Source organism: Hemiscyllium ocellatum, chromosome 4 (genome assembly GCF_020745735.1).
Source record: "Hemiscyllium ocellatum isolate sHemOce1 chromosome 4, sHemOce1.pat.X.cur, whole genome shotgun sequence".
In the NCBI taxonomy this organism is placed as follows: Eukaryota; Metazoa; Chordata; class Chondrichthyes; order Orectolobiformes; family Hemiscylliidae; genus Hemiscyllium; species Hemiscyllium ocellatum.
The window spans coordinates 87,040,433-87,054,922 of NC_083404.1; the positions used below are offsets into that span (position 1 = coordinate 87,040,433).

The window sequence follows — 14,490 nt, forward strand, 5'->3', positions numbered from 1 at the left end:
TCTAAAATGGAGCAAATTATGTCAATTCAATGGTTGACATTCCAGAGATGAAAAGGTTACAAGGTTAAATTATAAAGAATGGCTAGATTGGGTGAGACTTTTCCCAATGGAGGTAGCAGGTTGAGAGGTGACCTGATACTAGTTTATCAGGTGAAGATAGAGTTAATAGTAGTTGTCTCTTCCCTAGGGTGGGGGATTTTAAGACGGGGGAAGCATTTTTAAGCTAACATGAGAGTCATAGAGATGTATATCACGGAAACAGACCATTCGGTCCAACTTGTCAATGCCAACCAGATATCCCAACCCAAACTATTCCTACCTGCCAGCAACTGGTCCATATCCCTCCAAACCCTTCCTATTCATATACCCATCAGATGCCTTTTAAATGTTGTAATTGTACCAGCCTCCAGCACTTCCTCTGGCAGCTTGTTCCATACATGCACCACCATCTACATGAAAAAGTTGCCACTTAGGTCCCTTTCAAATCTTTCCCCGCTCACCCTAAATCCAAGCGTTATAGTTCTGGACTCCCCCACCCCAGGGAAAAGACATTGCCTATTTATCCTATCCATGCACTTCATGATTTTACAAATGTCTATAAGCCTCCGAAGCTCCAGGGAAAACAGCCCTAGACTATTCAGCCTCACCCTATAGCTCAAATCCTTCAACCTTGGCAACATCCTTGGAATTCGTTTCTGAACCCTTTCAAGTTTAACAACATCTTTCCGATAGGAAGGAGACCAGAATTGCACACAATATTCCAAAAGTGGTCTAACCAATGTACTGTACAGCCACAACATGACCTCCCAACTCCCATACTCAATATTCTGATCAATAATGGAAAACATACCAAACACCTTCCTCACGATCCTATCTACCTGCTTTCAAGAAAGTATGAACCTGCACTCCAAGGTCCCTTTGTTCAGCAATGTTCGCGCCCCTGCCAGGGCCTTACCATTAAGTGTGTAAGTCCTGCTCTTATCTGCTTTTCCAAAATGCAGCATCTCACATTTATCTAAATTAAACTCCATCTGCCACTCCTCAGCCCATTGGCCCATCTGATCAAGATGCCGCTGTAATCGGAGGTAACCTTCTTCACTTTCCACTACACCTCCAATTTTGGTGTTATCTGCACACTTACTAACTATATCTCCTATGTTCACATGCAAATCATTTATATAAATGAAGAAAAGCAGTGAACCAGCACTGATCCTTGTGGCACACCACTAGCCACAGGCCTCCAGTCTGAAAAATAACCCTCCACCACCACCCTCTGTCTTCCACCTTTGAGCCAATTCTGTATCCAAATGGTCAGTTCTCCCTGTATTCCGTGAAATCTAACCTTGCTAACCAGTCTCCTATGAGGAACCTTGTCGAACACCCGTCCTCATCAATCCTCTTGGTTACTTCTTCAAAAGCCTCAGTCAAGTTTCAGAGACATGATTTTCCACACACAAAGCCAAACTGGCTATCCCTAATAGGTACTTTCCTTTCCAAATACATGTAAATCCTGTCTCTCAGGATACCCTCCAACAACTTGCCCACCACCGATGTCAGACTCAGTGATCTATAGTCCCTGGCTTGTCCTTACCATCTTTCTTAAATAGTGGCAACATGTCAGCCAACCTTCAGTCTTCCGGCACCTCACCTGAGACAATCAATGATACAAATATCTCAGCAAGGGGCCTAGCAATCATTTCTCTAGCTTCCCACAGACATTTAGGATACACCTGATCAGGTCCTGGCAATTTATCCACTTTTATGCATTTCAAGACATCCAGTACCACCACCTCTGTAATATGGATACTTTTCAAGATAGCACCACTTATTTCCCCACATTCTATATTGTCCATGTCCTTCTCCACAGTAAACACTGATGCAAAATACTTTAGTATCTCCACAACTCCTATGACTCCACAAAGGCCACCTTACTAATCTTTGAGGGGCCCTCGCGAGCCTCTTTTCCTTAATGTATTTATAAAATCCCTCTTGATTCTCCATAGCCCCATTTGCCAAAGCTATTTCATGTTCCCTTTGTGCCCTCCTGATTTCCCTCTTAAATATACTCCTCCTGCCTTTATACTCTTCTAGGGATTCACTTGATCTATCCTGTCTATACTTGACATATGCTTCCTTTTTTTTCTTAACCAAAACCTCAATTTCTCTAGTCATCTAGCATTCTCTGCACCTAGCAGCCTTTCCTTTCACCCGAACAGGAATATACTGTCTCTGGACTCTCGTTATCTCATTTCTGAAAGTTTCCCATTTTCTAGCCGTCCCTTTACCTGCGAACATCTGCTCCCAATCAGCTTTTGACAGTTCTTGCCTAATACCATCAAAGTTGGCCTCCAATTTAGGACTTCAATTTTTAGATCCGGTCTATCCTTTTCTATCACTTTTTCAAAACTAACGGAATTATGGTCGCTGGCCCCAAAGTGCTTCCCCACTGACACCTCAGTCACCTGCCCTGCCTTATTTCCCAAGAGTAGGTCAAGTTTTGCACCTTCTCTAGTAGGTACATCCACATACTGGATCAGAAAATGTTCTTGTTCACATGTAACAAAATCCTCTGCATCTAAACCCTGAACATTATGGCAGTTTTAGTCTATATTTGGAAAGTTAAAATTCCCTACCATAACCACCTTATTAATCTTACAGATAACTGAAATCTTTTTACAAATTTGTTTCTCAATTTCCCGCTGACTATTAGGGGGTCTCTAACATAATCCCAATAAGTGATCATCCCTTTTGGATTTCTCAGTTCCAAATATCTTCCCTGTCTGTATTCCCAGGAATATCTTCCCTAAGTACAGCAGTAATGCTATCCCTAATCAAAAACACCACTCCCCCTCCTCTCTTGTCCCACTTTCTATCGCTCCTGTAGCATTTGTATCCTGGAACATTAAGCTGCCAGTCCTGTCCATCCCTGAGCCACGTTTCTGTAATTGCTATGATAGTCCCATGTTCCTAACCGTGCCCTGAGTTCATCTGCCTTCCCTGCAAGGCCTCTTGCATTGAAATAAATGCAATTTAATTCATCAGTCTTACCTTATTCTCTGCTTTGTTCCTGCCTACCCTGACTGTTTGACTCGCTCCTTGTCCCAACCATACCAGTCACAGATTGATCTCTTTCCTCACTATTTCCCTGGGTCTCACATCCCCACTTTACTAGTTTAAGTCCTCCCAAGCAACTCTAGCAAATCTCCCTGTCAGTATATTAATTCCCTTCCAATTCAGGTGCAATCCACCCTTCTCGTAAAGCTCACTTCTATCCCAGAAGAGATTCCAATGATCCAGAAATGTGAACCCTTCTCCCCTGCACAGCTCCTCAGCCATGCATTCATTTCCCGTATCCTCCTGTTCCTACCCTCACTAGCTTGTAGGACCAGGAGTAATCCAAATATTATTACCCTCGAGGATCTCCTTTTTAAATTCCTGCCTAACTTCCTATATTCTCCCTTCAGAATCTTATCCTTTTCCCTCCCTATGTTGTTAGTTTCAATGTGTATAATGACCTCCTGCTGGTCCCCTTTGAGAACATTCTGCACCCTCTCCAAGATATCTTTGATCCCGGCACCAGGGAGGCAACACACCATGCTGATTTTTTTTTGCTGCTGATCCCCGATTGCAATAGATCTCTTGGAACCTGATGTATCCCTCATTACACTTGAGCCAGCCCAGGTACCAGAAACTTGGCTGTTTGTGCTACATTCCCCTGAAAAAGCATCACCCCTATATTTTCCAAAACAGCATACTTGCTTGAGATGGGGATAGCCACAGGAGACTCCTGCACTACCTGACTGTATCTGCAGCTTTTCTCTCTTCCTATAACTGCCTTCCATCACACCCCCTAGCTCTTGTAAATTCCTCATTGCCTCTAACTGCTGCTCCAATTGTTCCATGCTCTGAAAGGATTCGCAATCAAAGATATTTCCTGCAGACATAATCATTAGTAACATGGAAACTCTCCCTAAGTTCCTACATCTGACAAGAAGAGCATATCACTTTACTAAAGGCCATCTCTGCTCCTTCACAATCTACAGACACAGAAAACAGCATCATGTTACTGTTTTTAAAAAAACACACAGCTCCAGGCTATCTTAGTACTTATGGTTTATATTTTTAAAATTTAATCAAGGAGACAGATCTCAATAAAACATAACCAAGGAAGAACCCACTCTATTCACTACTATCGACTTACAGCAAGTCTACATGTAAAAACTATGCACTTATCTGTTCCTGTGCTGTGAGCTCTCCCACACAAGTTCCTACAGTGAATTTCACTGTTTGTTAATTTTTCCTTGACTCACTCCGATGTCCAGACATACACGAACTCAAACAGCAAAGGCAGTAAACTGTGGAGATTCACTTCTGTGTCAGTTACCAGTGTAGGTTTCTTTCTTTCTCTCCCCCTCACTGACCACATGGTCACTGACTTTTGATTGTTTTCCTCCTTTTAAAAGTGTCGTTGTTTTGATCTTTTTCCCCCAAAGTTCCAAAACAATGCAACAGTAATTGCTGCTCCTGGAATTCGAGGAAATCACCTCCAGCACCTAATATACCTCAAAAAAGGAGTTGCTCTTAAATCCACAACTTTTTCTCATTCTCCATCTTGGATTGCCCAGAGATTGAAAAAAAAAGACATGAGGGACAAATAGTTTACGCAGAGGGTGATTTGCATGAGGAATAAAGATCCTGAGGAAGTGATGGATGTGGGGACAATTACAACGTTTAAAAGACATCCGGATAAGTGCATGAATACTAAAGGTTTGGAGGGATATGGCCAGGAGCAGGCAGGTGGGACTAATTTAGTTTGGGATTATGTTTGGCATGGACTACTTGGACCGAAGGGTCTGTTTCCGTGCTGTATGACTCTACAGAAAAGTCAAGGTGCAGCTAACTCTGAGAAATTATGTTGTAGGTGAGGTTAACATGAGCCTGTAAGCAGAGTAGAAGAAATATGGAAAATGTGGGCACTGGTTCATCAGTAAAAATGAGTAGTTGTTCATTTAGGTCTTGTTGCTGATTTTATAAATTTATATCCCTTTATTAATGAGGAACATGTTGCAGTCAGCGAACTTTATATCATCCTTCAAGCAAGATGTTTGTATTTCAACTTTGCTATACTTACTGATTATCTCTGTAGTATGTGAAGCCTACAAAAGGTAACTGATTGCCAACAAAGGCTTTTGGTATAGGAAATGTTTCTTCCTCGCCCTTATCTTCTTCCAGATCATCAAAATTGCTAGTGTCGATGTCACTACTTAGCTCAGGCACAACTGGTGCAGAACCTATAATGAAATACAGGTGTTGACTAATTGCATTAAAAACTGGGACATAAAATAAAAAGAATGATATTCAATTGAGACTGTTCTGCCATTCAACCATGGCAAGATTTATCCCGACCCACATTCAATACTCTTGTCTAATAAACATCTACCAATCTTATGCTTGAATTTTTTTTTTAAAAGACAAATATACAAGGCCTGTGAAGAAGGAGTTTCCAGATTTGTAATATCCGTCCTGTGAAAGGAGGAATGCTGCCTAAGTTCGCTCCTAAATGGCTTAGCTTTAATTTGAAGATTATTTTCTTGGTTCCAGATTTTCCAACTAGTGGAAATAATTTCTCAGCTAATTAATCCATCCAGTAATGTTTATCAGTCTAAATACATAGATTACCCCTCCAACTTCTAAATTTAAGGGAATAAAATATAAATTTATGTCACCTATTTTCATAATGTAACATTTTAAACCAGAGTAGAATTCTGATTAATTAACACTGGACATCTTGCAACCTCCTACATCTATTCTGAGGTTCAGTGCGAAAAACTGATGTTGTCTTTCAGGCAGGCTATTCCAAAATCACTGTGCATGAAACAATCATTTGCTCACTCTTATTACAAACCCCTTTGTGATAAATCTCAATCTTACATTAGTCTTACAGCGCTCTTATATTTAAACACTTATCTTTTACAGATTAATGTATATGGAAATCTAAATTTCCTTTGCTTTATCCACAGTCTCTCACCAATTTATATTTCTCTAATCCACAGAAGATGACCTAAGAAATCAGCATGATTTCTGTTTCTAAATTATTTTTACTGTTATATTGTATAGTATGATAGTATATTTAATTTGCAGTAAACCTTGTTTTATCCAGAAATCTACCAACTGAAATTCTCGAGTCACTGGAATTCTTTGAAACTTCTTTTTTAAGGCTGTATTTATTGCCAACAGTGATCAGTGTGATCAGAGATAGCTCAAAGTTGTAAGGGATGCAGTCCGTCAGCAGTGATGGGGGAAGCAGTGACCAGCAGGATGGCCCAGAAAGGCAAACCAGAAGGCGCTGCTGCACCATCACAACAACGTGTGCAGCCCTGATGTTGGTAGCACATATCCCACTCTTTTAAAAACCAGTTACTTTCAGGTTTAAATAATGTATTTTTCAAAAATCTAAGCATAAATGTAAATTCACTGGGGTTGTTCTTCAACCTTAAATTTAAACTATTGGCTCAGATTTTATTATGTTCTGATTCGGAGCAAATGCCAGTAAAACTGACCACTCTTTTTGTTTAAAGCAAGTTTGTAGATCAGCCAAGCTTGCTGGAATTATGCTGTAACACTTTCAAGTGCTCTGGTCTTCATTTACCCAGTTATTTCCCCTTTCTTCTTATACACAGAGCAGCATCTTATCTTATGACCAGAGTAACATGATTTCCTACTAATCAATATTTCTTTAACTGGCACTATCTATTCCTCGGACATGCAGCATAACAAAGATTTTACTGTTAAAAAGAATGAAAAGAGGGGAAAAAAAAACAAACGCAGGAAGTGTGAAATGAAAGCACAAATGTTTAAAATGCGCAGGACTCTGTAGGTACCCAAATAACCCTGAAAAGAGACAATGCTATTCTAGATGCAAACCCATATTATTCCCACTTTCCTTTCTAATGTTAGTTTTAACAAATAATCCAGTCACCACACCTTGATGTAAATACACCCATCAAACATTATAGTTTCTGTGAAAAGAGGAGGAATGTTTTCTGTCAGAAGTGAGCATTCATGATCATTGACTTTGTCTACTGTTCTCTTATTCCACTTTGGTCAGTCCTATTAACTGGCTTATTGGTCTTTTAATTTTCAGTTTCAACAGTTCTTCAACTGAAATACTAATACATTTCCTCTTTGCAGATGCTGATTTTCCAATCAACTATCGCTCGAGAGTTCATTAATGTATCTTGCCTTCAGTTTTACCAACATTGTGATCTGTGAAACTGTTAACCTTGCTTTCATACTCATACTCACTAGGCTCCTTGAATTCTGGTTTCCTTTGCATCTCCAACTTTAACTGAACCACCGTAGGCAGTTGCACCTTTAGTTGCCCAAGTGCTCAGATCTACAATTTTCTGCCTGAATACCTCTCTCTCTTTCCTCTTCATTCTCCTTGAAGGCATTCTTTGCCCAAACTTTAGCTCACATACTAATATCTCATTCTGTGTCTCAGTGACAAATATGATCCTGCAAAACACCCTAAAATACTTAAGGTGGTGCACAAATAGAGATTGTGGTTAGGTTTCAAATATATTTTTGCTTCAGATTTCTGATATATGTAATATCTTTTCCTTTTGTAAAATATCTATGGTCTTTATTTCAGACTAGGAGAAAGTGAGGAGTAAATGGCTTTTGCCCGAAACATCGATTCTCTTGCACCTCGGATGCTGCCTCATTTGCTCTGCTTTTCCAGCATCACACTCTCGACTCTTTATTTCAGATAGTTGGCTTTAATAGAATGCATTTTATGGCACAAAAGCATAAGGCACTAGAATCAGTTAGTGGGTCAGACAGCATTTGTGGTGACAAGTGTACTCTTTGGGCAGACTTCAAACACAAGAAGCACAAGATTTCTGCATAATTGGATGCTATGAGAACATGTCCTTTCTGTGCTGTCAGCCCCAGCAGTTAGTTGCAATCGGCAAAGTGACTGAAAATAGTTTCTTTGAATTACTGAGCTTTGTGTTTAGTACATGGAGAACAATAATTCGGAGGTTATGCTATCTAATATAACTGGTCATTCCTTGTCTGTTAAAATAAACTATGCTAAAAACAAGAAGAAGAAATATTCTACAAGTGAGAAATGTGAACTAATCACTGAGAAATAAATCCATTTTTCTATTCAGTTTACCTGAATAAATTATGGGTCAAAATTCTTGGATGTTGCTGGAACTGTGTTCATCAAGGCATGTAGAGAATATTTCATCACACTTCTGACTTGTGCTTATAAATGGTGGACATGTTTTGGGGAGTTACCTGCTGCTCATGGTCAGATTTGAACCAGGTCTCCAAATATTATCCAAGGCTCTGGGTTACTAGTCGAGTAATAATACCACTATACCATTTCCTTCCTTCAGCCAGCATTAGTACGATGGGCTGAATGGGTTTCCAGTTCTTAAATATTTTACTACTGTTTTCTATCTTAGAATTCCGTTAGTTTTTTAAAAAATGTTGTTTCATTACAAAAAGGTAACAGAACATAAAGCCAAGAGGTTATGATGAGATTTTTAAAAATGTATTCACAAGGTCTGGACTTGTGGGAAATTCCACATTCCACAATTTACTCCACATTCCTATGCAATTTGGAGGCTTTCTAGGGTATTTGATAAGCAGTTCAGAGTAGCAGTTTCAGAGAGTCAGAATTTCCTCTCCATAGGACACTAGTTTGTGGAGACAAGGGCAGGGCACGACTTATGGTTTCATGGCCATCATTGCTCAAACACCCTTTTTATGTTAGATTTATTTGGTTAAGTTCCATGGAGAGATTGAAGCTCATGGCTCTAGATGATTACACCAGGCATGTGTAATAACCATGAACAATATGTATTACAAGCCATGTTAATATAACTTTTATTTTACCTTCCTCAAACCTTACTACATCTAATGTCTGTGCTGCACTGGGTTCCATGCTATGAGGACATTAAAGCTTTAAAAAGACTAAAACACTAATTCTAAATGATATTGCTCAATAAAAATGTTTATGAAGTTATTAAAAATTATGGGACAGGTCAGAAAGATATTTACAGTTTCCAATAGTCAAGAGGTCTAAATGAATAGTTGGAGATAGTGAGAACTGTAGATGCTGGAGAAGTGGATAAAGAGTGGAGCCGGAAAAAAGCACAACAGGTCAGGCAGCACCAGAGAAGGAGGTGAGTTGACGTTTAAGGTCGGAACCTTGAAAGGTTCCAACCTGAAATATTGACTCCCCTTCTCTGATGCTGACTGATCTGCTGTGCTTTTCCAGCTCTACTCTTTACCCACTCTAAATGAATGGTTCTCAACCAGGGTTCTGCAGCATCCAAGAGTCTTTGGCAAAGCTTATCAAATCAGTATCTTTCAAAAATAAAATGAGATTAGTGCAGAGCTGAAAATGTGTTGCTGGAAAAGCGCAGCAGGTCAAGCAGCATCCAAGGAGAAGAAGAATTGATGTTTCGGGCATGAGCCCTTCCTGAAGAAGGGCTCATGCCCAAAACGTCAATTCTCCTTCTCCTTGGATGCTGCCTGACCTGCCGTGCTTTTCCAGCAACACATTTTCAGCTCTGATCTCCAGCATCTGCAGTCCTCACTTTCTCCCTGAGATTAGTGCAGCAAAAGGTCAGTAATGTATAATGTTCACATTACAAAGTAATCGGTAGAAATATAGGTTAAAAAGTGCAAAAGAATATATGGTTAATATGTGCTTGAGAACAATGTGGTAGCTGATCAAACAACCTGCTGCTACCAGGAGCTCATGTCCTATATCCAGGTTGCAGGCATCATTCACATGAAATGGATTTTTCGCAAGTTGCACTTTCTTACATCAAGAAGTGAAACATTGTGATCTTTATGATATTACGTGTAGGACCTTGCATGCATTTGCTGCTTGTTTTCACTTTGTGACAGAAGCTACACATAATAGTTGCAGGGAATTTACACAGTTTTTATAAGAAGGCAGAGTCATACAAACAAGAAGATGATCAAGAATTCTTTGCCTTTAATAAAGGGCCAAGAAAATAGATACAGATTTTCTGCAATAACAGAAACCTGGAATTTTTAAAAGAATTGCCAAATGCAAATCTAGGAAAATAGTTCAGACAGAAATGTTGTTGCTGTTCTTTAGCGCTGTATGCATTTTAAAACGTTGTATTTTAAGATACCGAGGCAATACAATTTTCAATATGACAGTTGAGAAGAACACTGGGGGTTTTTTAAACACATGAAACACAAATGCTGTCAAGTCTTCTATTTGCAATAATTCAACAGTTTGCGATATGAAGCTATAGCTGAAGTGGTGTAACAGAAATAACTGATGAACAATTGCTAATTGCTTTGATATCACTCTAAAATTAAAATACACAATGCACTGTAGAAGAAACATTTATGGAAACTTACTCTCTCTGATATTTTCCCATGTCCATTGATCATTTCGGAAGAAATGATGCCGTTTGATCTCTGCCACACCATTTCGACCTAGTCTTATTTCCCTAATAAGAAGAAGATATTAAAAATCTATTACCAAGGCAATGCTACAGTTCATTTCCAGGAAAATGTACAGCATATATAAGCACTACAGCTCCATACAGTCATAGAGATGTACAGCATGGAAACAGACCCTTCTGTCCAACTCATCCATGCCGACCAGATATCCCAGATGTCCCACCTACCAGCACCCGGCCCATATCCCTCCAAAACTTTCCTATTCATGTACCCATCCAAATGCCTCTTAAATGTTGCAATTGTACTAGTCTCCACCACTTTTTCTGGCAGCTCATTCCATACACGTACCACCCTCTGTGTGAAAAAGTTGCCCCTTAGGTCTCTTTCATATCTTTCCCCTCTCACCCTAAACCTATGCCCTCTAGTTCTGACTCCCCAACACCAGGGAAAAGACTTTGCCTTTTTACCCTATCCATGCCCCTCATAATTTTGTAAACCTCTATAAGGTCACCCCTCAGCCTCCAACGCTCCAAGGAAAACAGCCCCAGCCTGTCCAGGCTCTCCCTATAGCTCAAATCCTCAAACCCTGGCAACATCCTTGAAAATCTTTCCTGAATTCAAATTTCACAACATCTTTCCAATAGGATTGCAATATTCCAACAGTGGCCTAACCAACGTCCTGTACAGCTGCAACATGACCTCCCAACTCCTGTACTCAATACTCTGACCAATAAAGGAAAGCATACCAAATGCCTTCTTCACTATCCTGTGACTCCACTTTCAAGGAGCTATGAACTTGCACTCCAAGGTCTCTTTGTTCAGCAACACTCCCTAGGACCTTACTATTAAATGTGTAAGTCCTGCTAGGATTTGTTTTCCCAAAATGCAGCACCTCGCATTTATCTGACTTAAACTCCATCTGCCACTTCTCTGCCCATTGGCCCATCTGGTCAAGATTCTGTTATAATCTGAGGTAACCCTCTTCGCTGTTCACTACACCTCCAACTTTAGTGTCATCTGAGAACTTACTAACTGTACCTCTTATGCTCACATCCAAATCTCAAAAACAACCCTCCACCACCACCCTCTGTCTTTTATCTTTGAGCCAGTTCTGTATCCAAATGGCTAGTTCTCCCTGAGATTTAAACTTGCTAATCAGTCTCCCCTTGTCAAACGCCTTACTGAAGTCCATATAGATCACATCTACCACTCTGCCCTCATCAAGACTCTTTGTTACTTCTTCAAAAAACTCAATCAAGTTTGTCAGACATGATTTCCCATGCACAAAGCCATGTTGACTCTCCCTAATCAGTCCTTGCCTTTCCAATTACATGTACATCCTGTCCCTCAGGATTACCTCCAACAACGTGCCCATCACCAACGTCAGGCTCACTGGTCTATAAGTTCCCTGGCTTGTCTTTACCACCCTTCTTAAAAAGTGGCACCATGTTAGCCAACCTCCAGTCTTCTGGTACCTCACCTGTGATTATCGATGACACAAATGTCTCAGCAAGAGGCCCAGCAATCACTTCTCTAGCTTCCCACAGAGTGCTGGGGTACACCTAATCGGGTCCTGGGGATTTATCCACCTTTACCCATTTCAAGACATCCAGCACTTCCTCCTCTGTAATATGGACATTTTGCAAGATGTCACCATCTATTTCCCTACAGACTATATCTTCCATATCCCTTTCCAAAGTAAATACTGATGCAAAGTACTCATTTAGTATCTTTCCCATTTTCTGCAGCTCCACACAAAGGCCGCCTTGCTGATCTTTGAAGGGCCCTATTCTCTCCCAAAAACAGTTTATACATTCATCGCAAATCAATTCAATTTAAAGCCATGAGCAATCCTTTATTTGTATTCTTCTGTAAGCTATAATTGACAGTTAATTGCGCGTTTCTTTTAAACTAAATCCCTACTAAGAACAACATTTTTGAAGAGTTCGGTTTTTGTGTTCAAAACATTTATTGGTAAATGCTTGAATTAGAACCCTGGTATTCACATGATTTCAATATGGGAGTCTGCATGTTTTGAAAAAAAAAATTCATATGCTGCAGAACAATTGTACAACCTTTGCATATTATTTTTCATTAGTTGCAGAGCTTTTTAGGAAACCTGGAAAGAGGGTGTAAAATAATATTTGCTCCAGTCATGATAGAATCCAAATAAGTTAACTATAGTGCCATTATTTCACAATCGTGGGTCAAAATCCTAGAATTTTCTTTCCAAACAGCTCTGTGGATTTATCTATAAAAGATGGAATATTGTGGTTCAAGAAGTTGGCTCACCATCACCAGTTCAAGAGCAATTAGCAATGGGCAACTATTGCTGGCCTTGCAAGCAATACTTGGATCCGATTAAATAATTTAAATATGTAATATCATAGAATTAAATGGAAACAAAGAACTGTGGATGCTAGAAATCTGAAACAAATCAAAACTCAACAGTTCTGGCAGTATCCGTGGAGAGAATACAGAGCCAACATTTCAAGTCCAGTGACCCTTCATAACTATTGCCAGATCAGCTCAGTTTCATCAGCAATTTGATTTTGTTCATTTTATGTTTCATAGAATTAATTGGCCTCATTGCACTGCAATCTTTTGGAATGTAAATACAGACTTTTAATTAGTTTCTTCTTGTTATGACAGCCCAGGAATAAAAGGTGAACTCATTTGTTTAGTATCTCTATTGGATCTATTTGATCAATCATTTTGTATTTCAAGATAATATAGTGAGGAGAACGGTGGCACAGTGGTTAGCACTGCTGTGTCAGAGACCCAGGTTCAATTCCCGCCTCAGGCGACTCTCTGTGTGGAGTTTGCACATTCTCCCCGTGTCTGCGTGGGATACCTCTGGGTGCTCCGGTTTTCTCCCACAATCCAAAACAAATGTGCCGGTTAGGTGAATTGGCCATGCTAAATTGCCCGTAGTGTTAGGTGAAGGGGTAAATGTAGGGGAATGGGTCTGGGTGGGTTGCGCTTCGGTGGGTCAGTGTGGACTTGTTGGGCTGAAGGGCCTGTTTCCACACTGTAAGTAATCTAATCTGATGGGTGGCACAGTGGTTAGCACTGCTGCCTCACAGCGCCAGAGACCCGGGTTCAATTCCCACCTCAGGCAACTGACTGTGTGGAGTTTGCAAAATTCTCCCCGTGTCTGCGTGGGTTTCCCTCGGGTGTTCCGGTTTCCTCCCACAATCCAAAAATGTGCAGGTTAGGTGAATTGACCATGCTAAATTGCCCTTAGTGTTAGGGGCAGGAGTAAATGTAGGGGAATGGGACTGGGTGGGTTGCACTTTGGCGTGGACTTGTTGAGCCAAAGGGCCTGTTTCCACACTGTAAGTAATCTAATCTAATCTAAATGTCCCCTCAGTTTACTGTCTTTTTATACCTGTCAGTAAGGAATGCACAAATAAGGCTTTTTGCATCCTTGGATATTTCACTGTCTTCAGGAAATGTCAATGAGTTTTTGTGATTCATGATTTTGCTGTAAGTTCCAACTAGTGAGTCTGCATAAAAGGGGGTGTCACCTACAAAGAAAAAAAAATCATTATTGTAGATCAGTTCAATTATAAGCTTCACCAACATTAACCACAGATTAGAAACAAGAACAGCAGATTATAAACAATTTAAATTTTTTCACTTGTGTACTGTCATCTCAATGACTAATTCCAATACTCTTCAACACAATCCCACCGAATGGCACAAGCTGTTGGAATAAATATTAGTATAAAGTGTGATAACAATAGCTTAACTGCACCAAATCATATAAATTGATTACGGTACTCTACGGATTATGTTTGTTGATAACTTAATGAGAATTAAATCTAATTTTAATACAGATTTAATATTAAAGCATTTAATTGAAAGAAAACTCCTAAATGTGCAAAACATGCATTTATTGTTATAGGGTTAGCCAATACCCTCAAGTTTCCTTTTGAAACTATTTTAGCTGGAGTTATGAGAATTGTGGTGCACTTTGAGCTTTGAGAATCATTGTGTACAAGGACAATTTATTAGACA

The 14,490-nt window shown here is 39.8% G+C and overlaps 1 protein-coding gene across 1 annotated transcript in view; it reads right to left on the reverse strand.

The window, feature by feature from the left end:
- rock1 (Rho-associated, coiled-coil containing protein kinase 1) overlaps positions 1 to 14,490 on the reverse strand; it is a 176,227-nt gene that overhangs the window by 101,695 nt on the left and 60,042 nt on the right. Inside the window, exons 8-10 of the mRNA XM_060823574.1 lie at positions 13,859 to 13,997; positions 10,423 to 10,514; positions 5,132 to 5,291 (exon numbers count right to left, since the gene is read on the reverse strand). Of these exons, the coding sequence (XP_060679557.1) occupies positions 5,132 to 5,291; positions 10,423 to 10,514; positions 13,859 to 13,997 (391 nt within the window). The remainder of the gene's footprint in view (positions 1 to 5,131; positions 5,292 to 10,422; positions 10,515 to 13,858; positions 13,998 to 14,490) is intronic.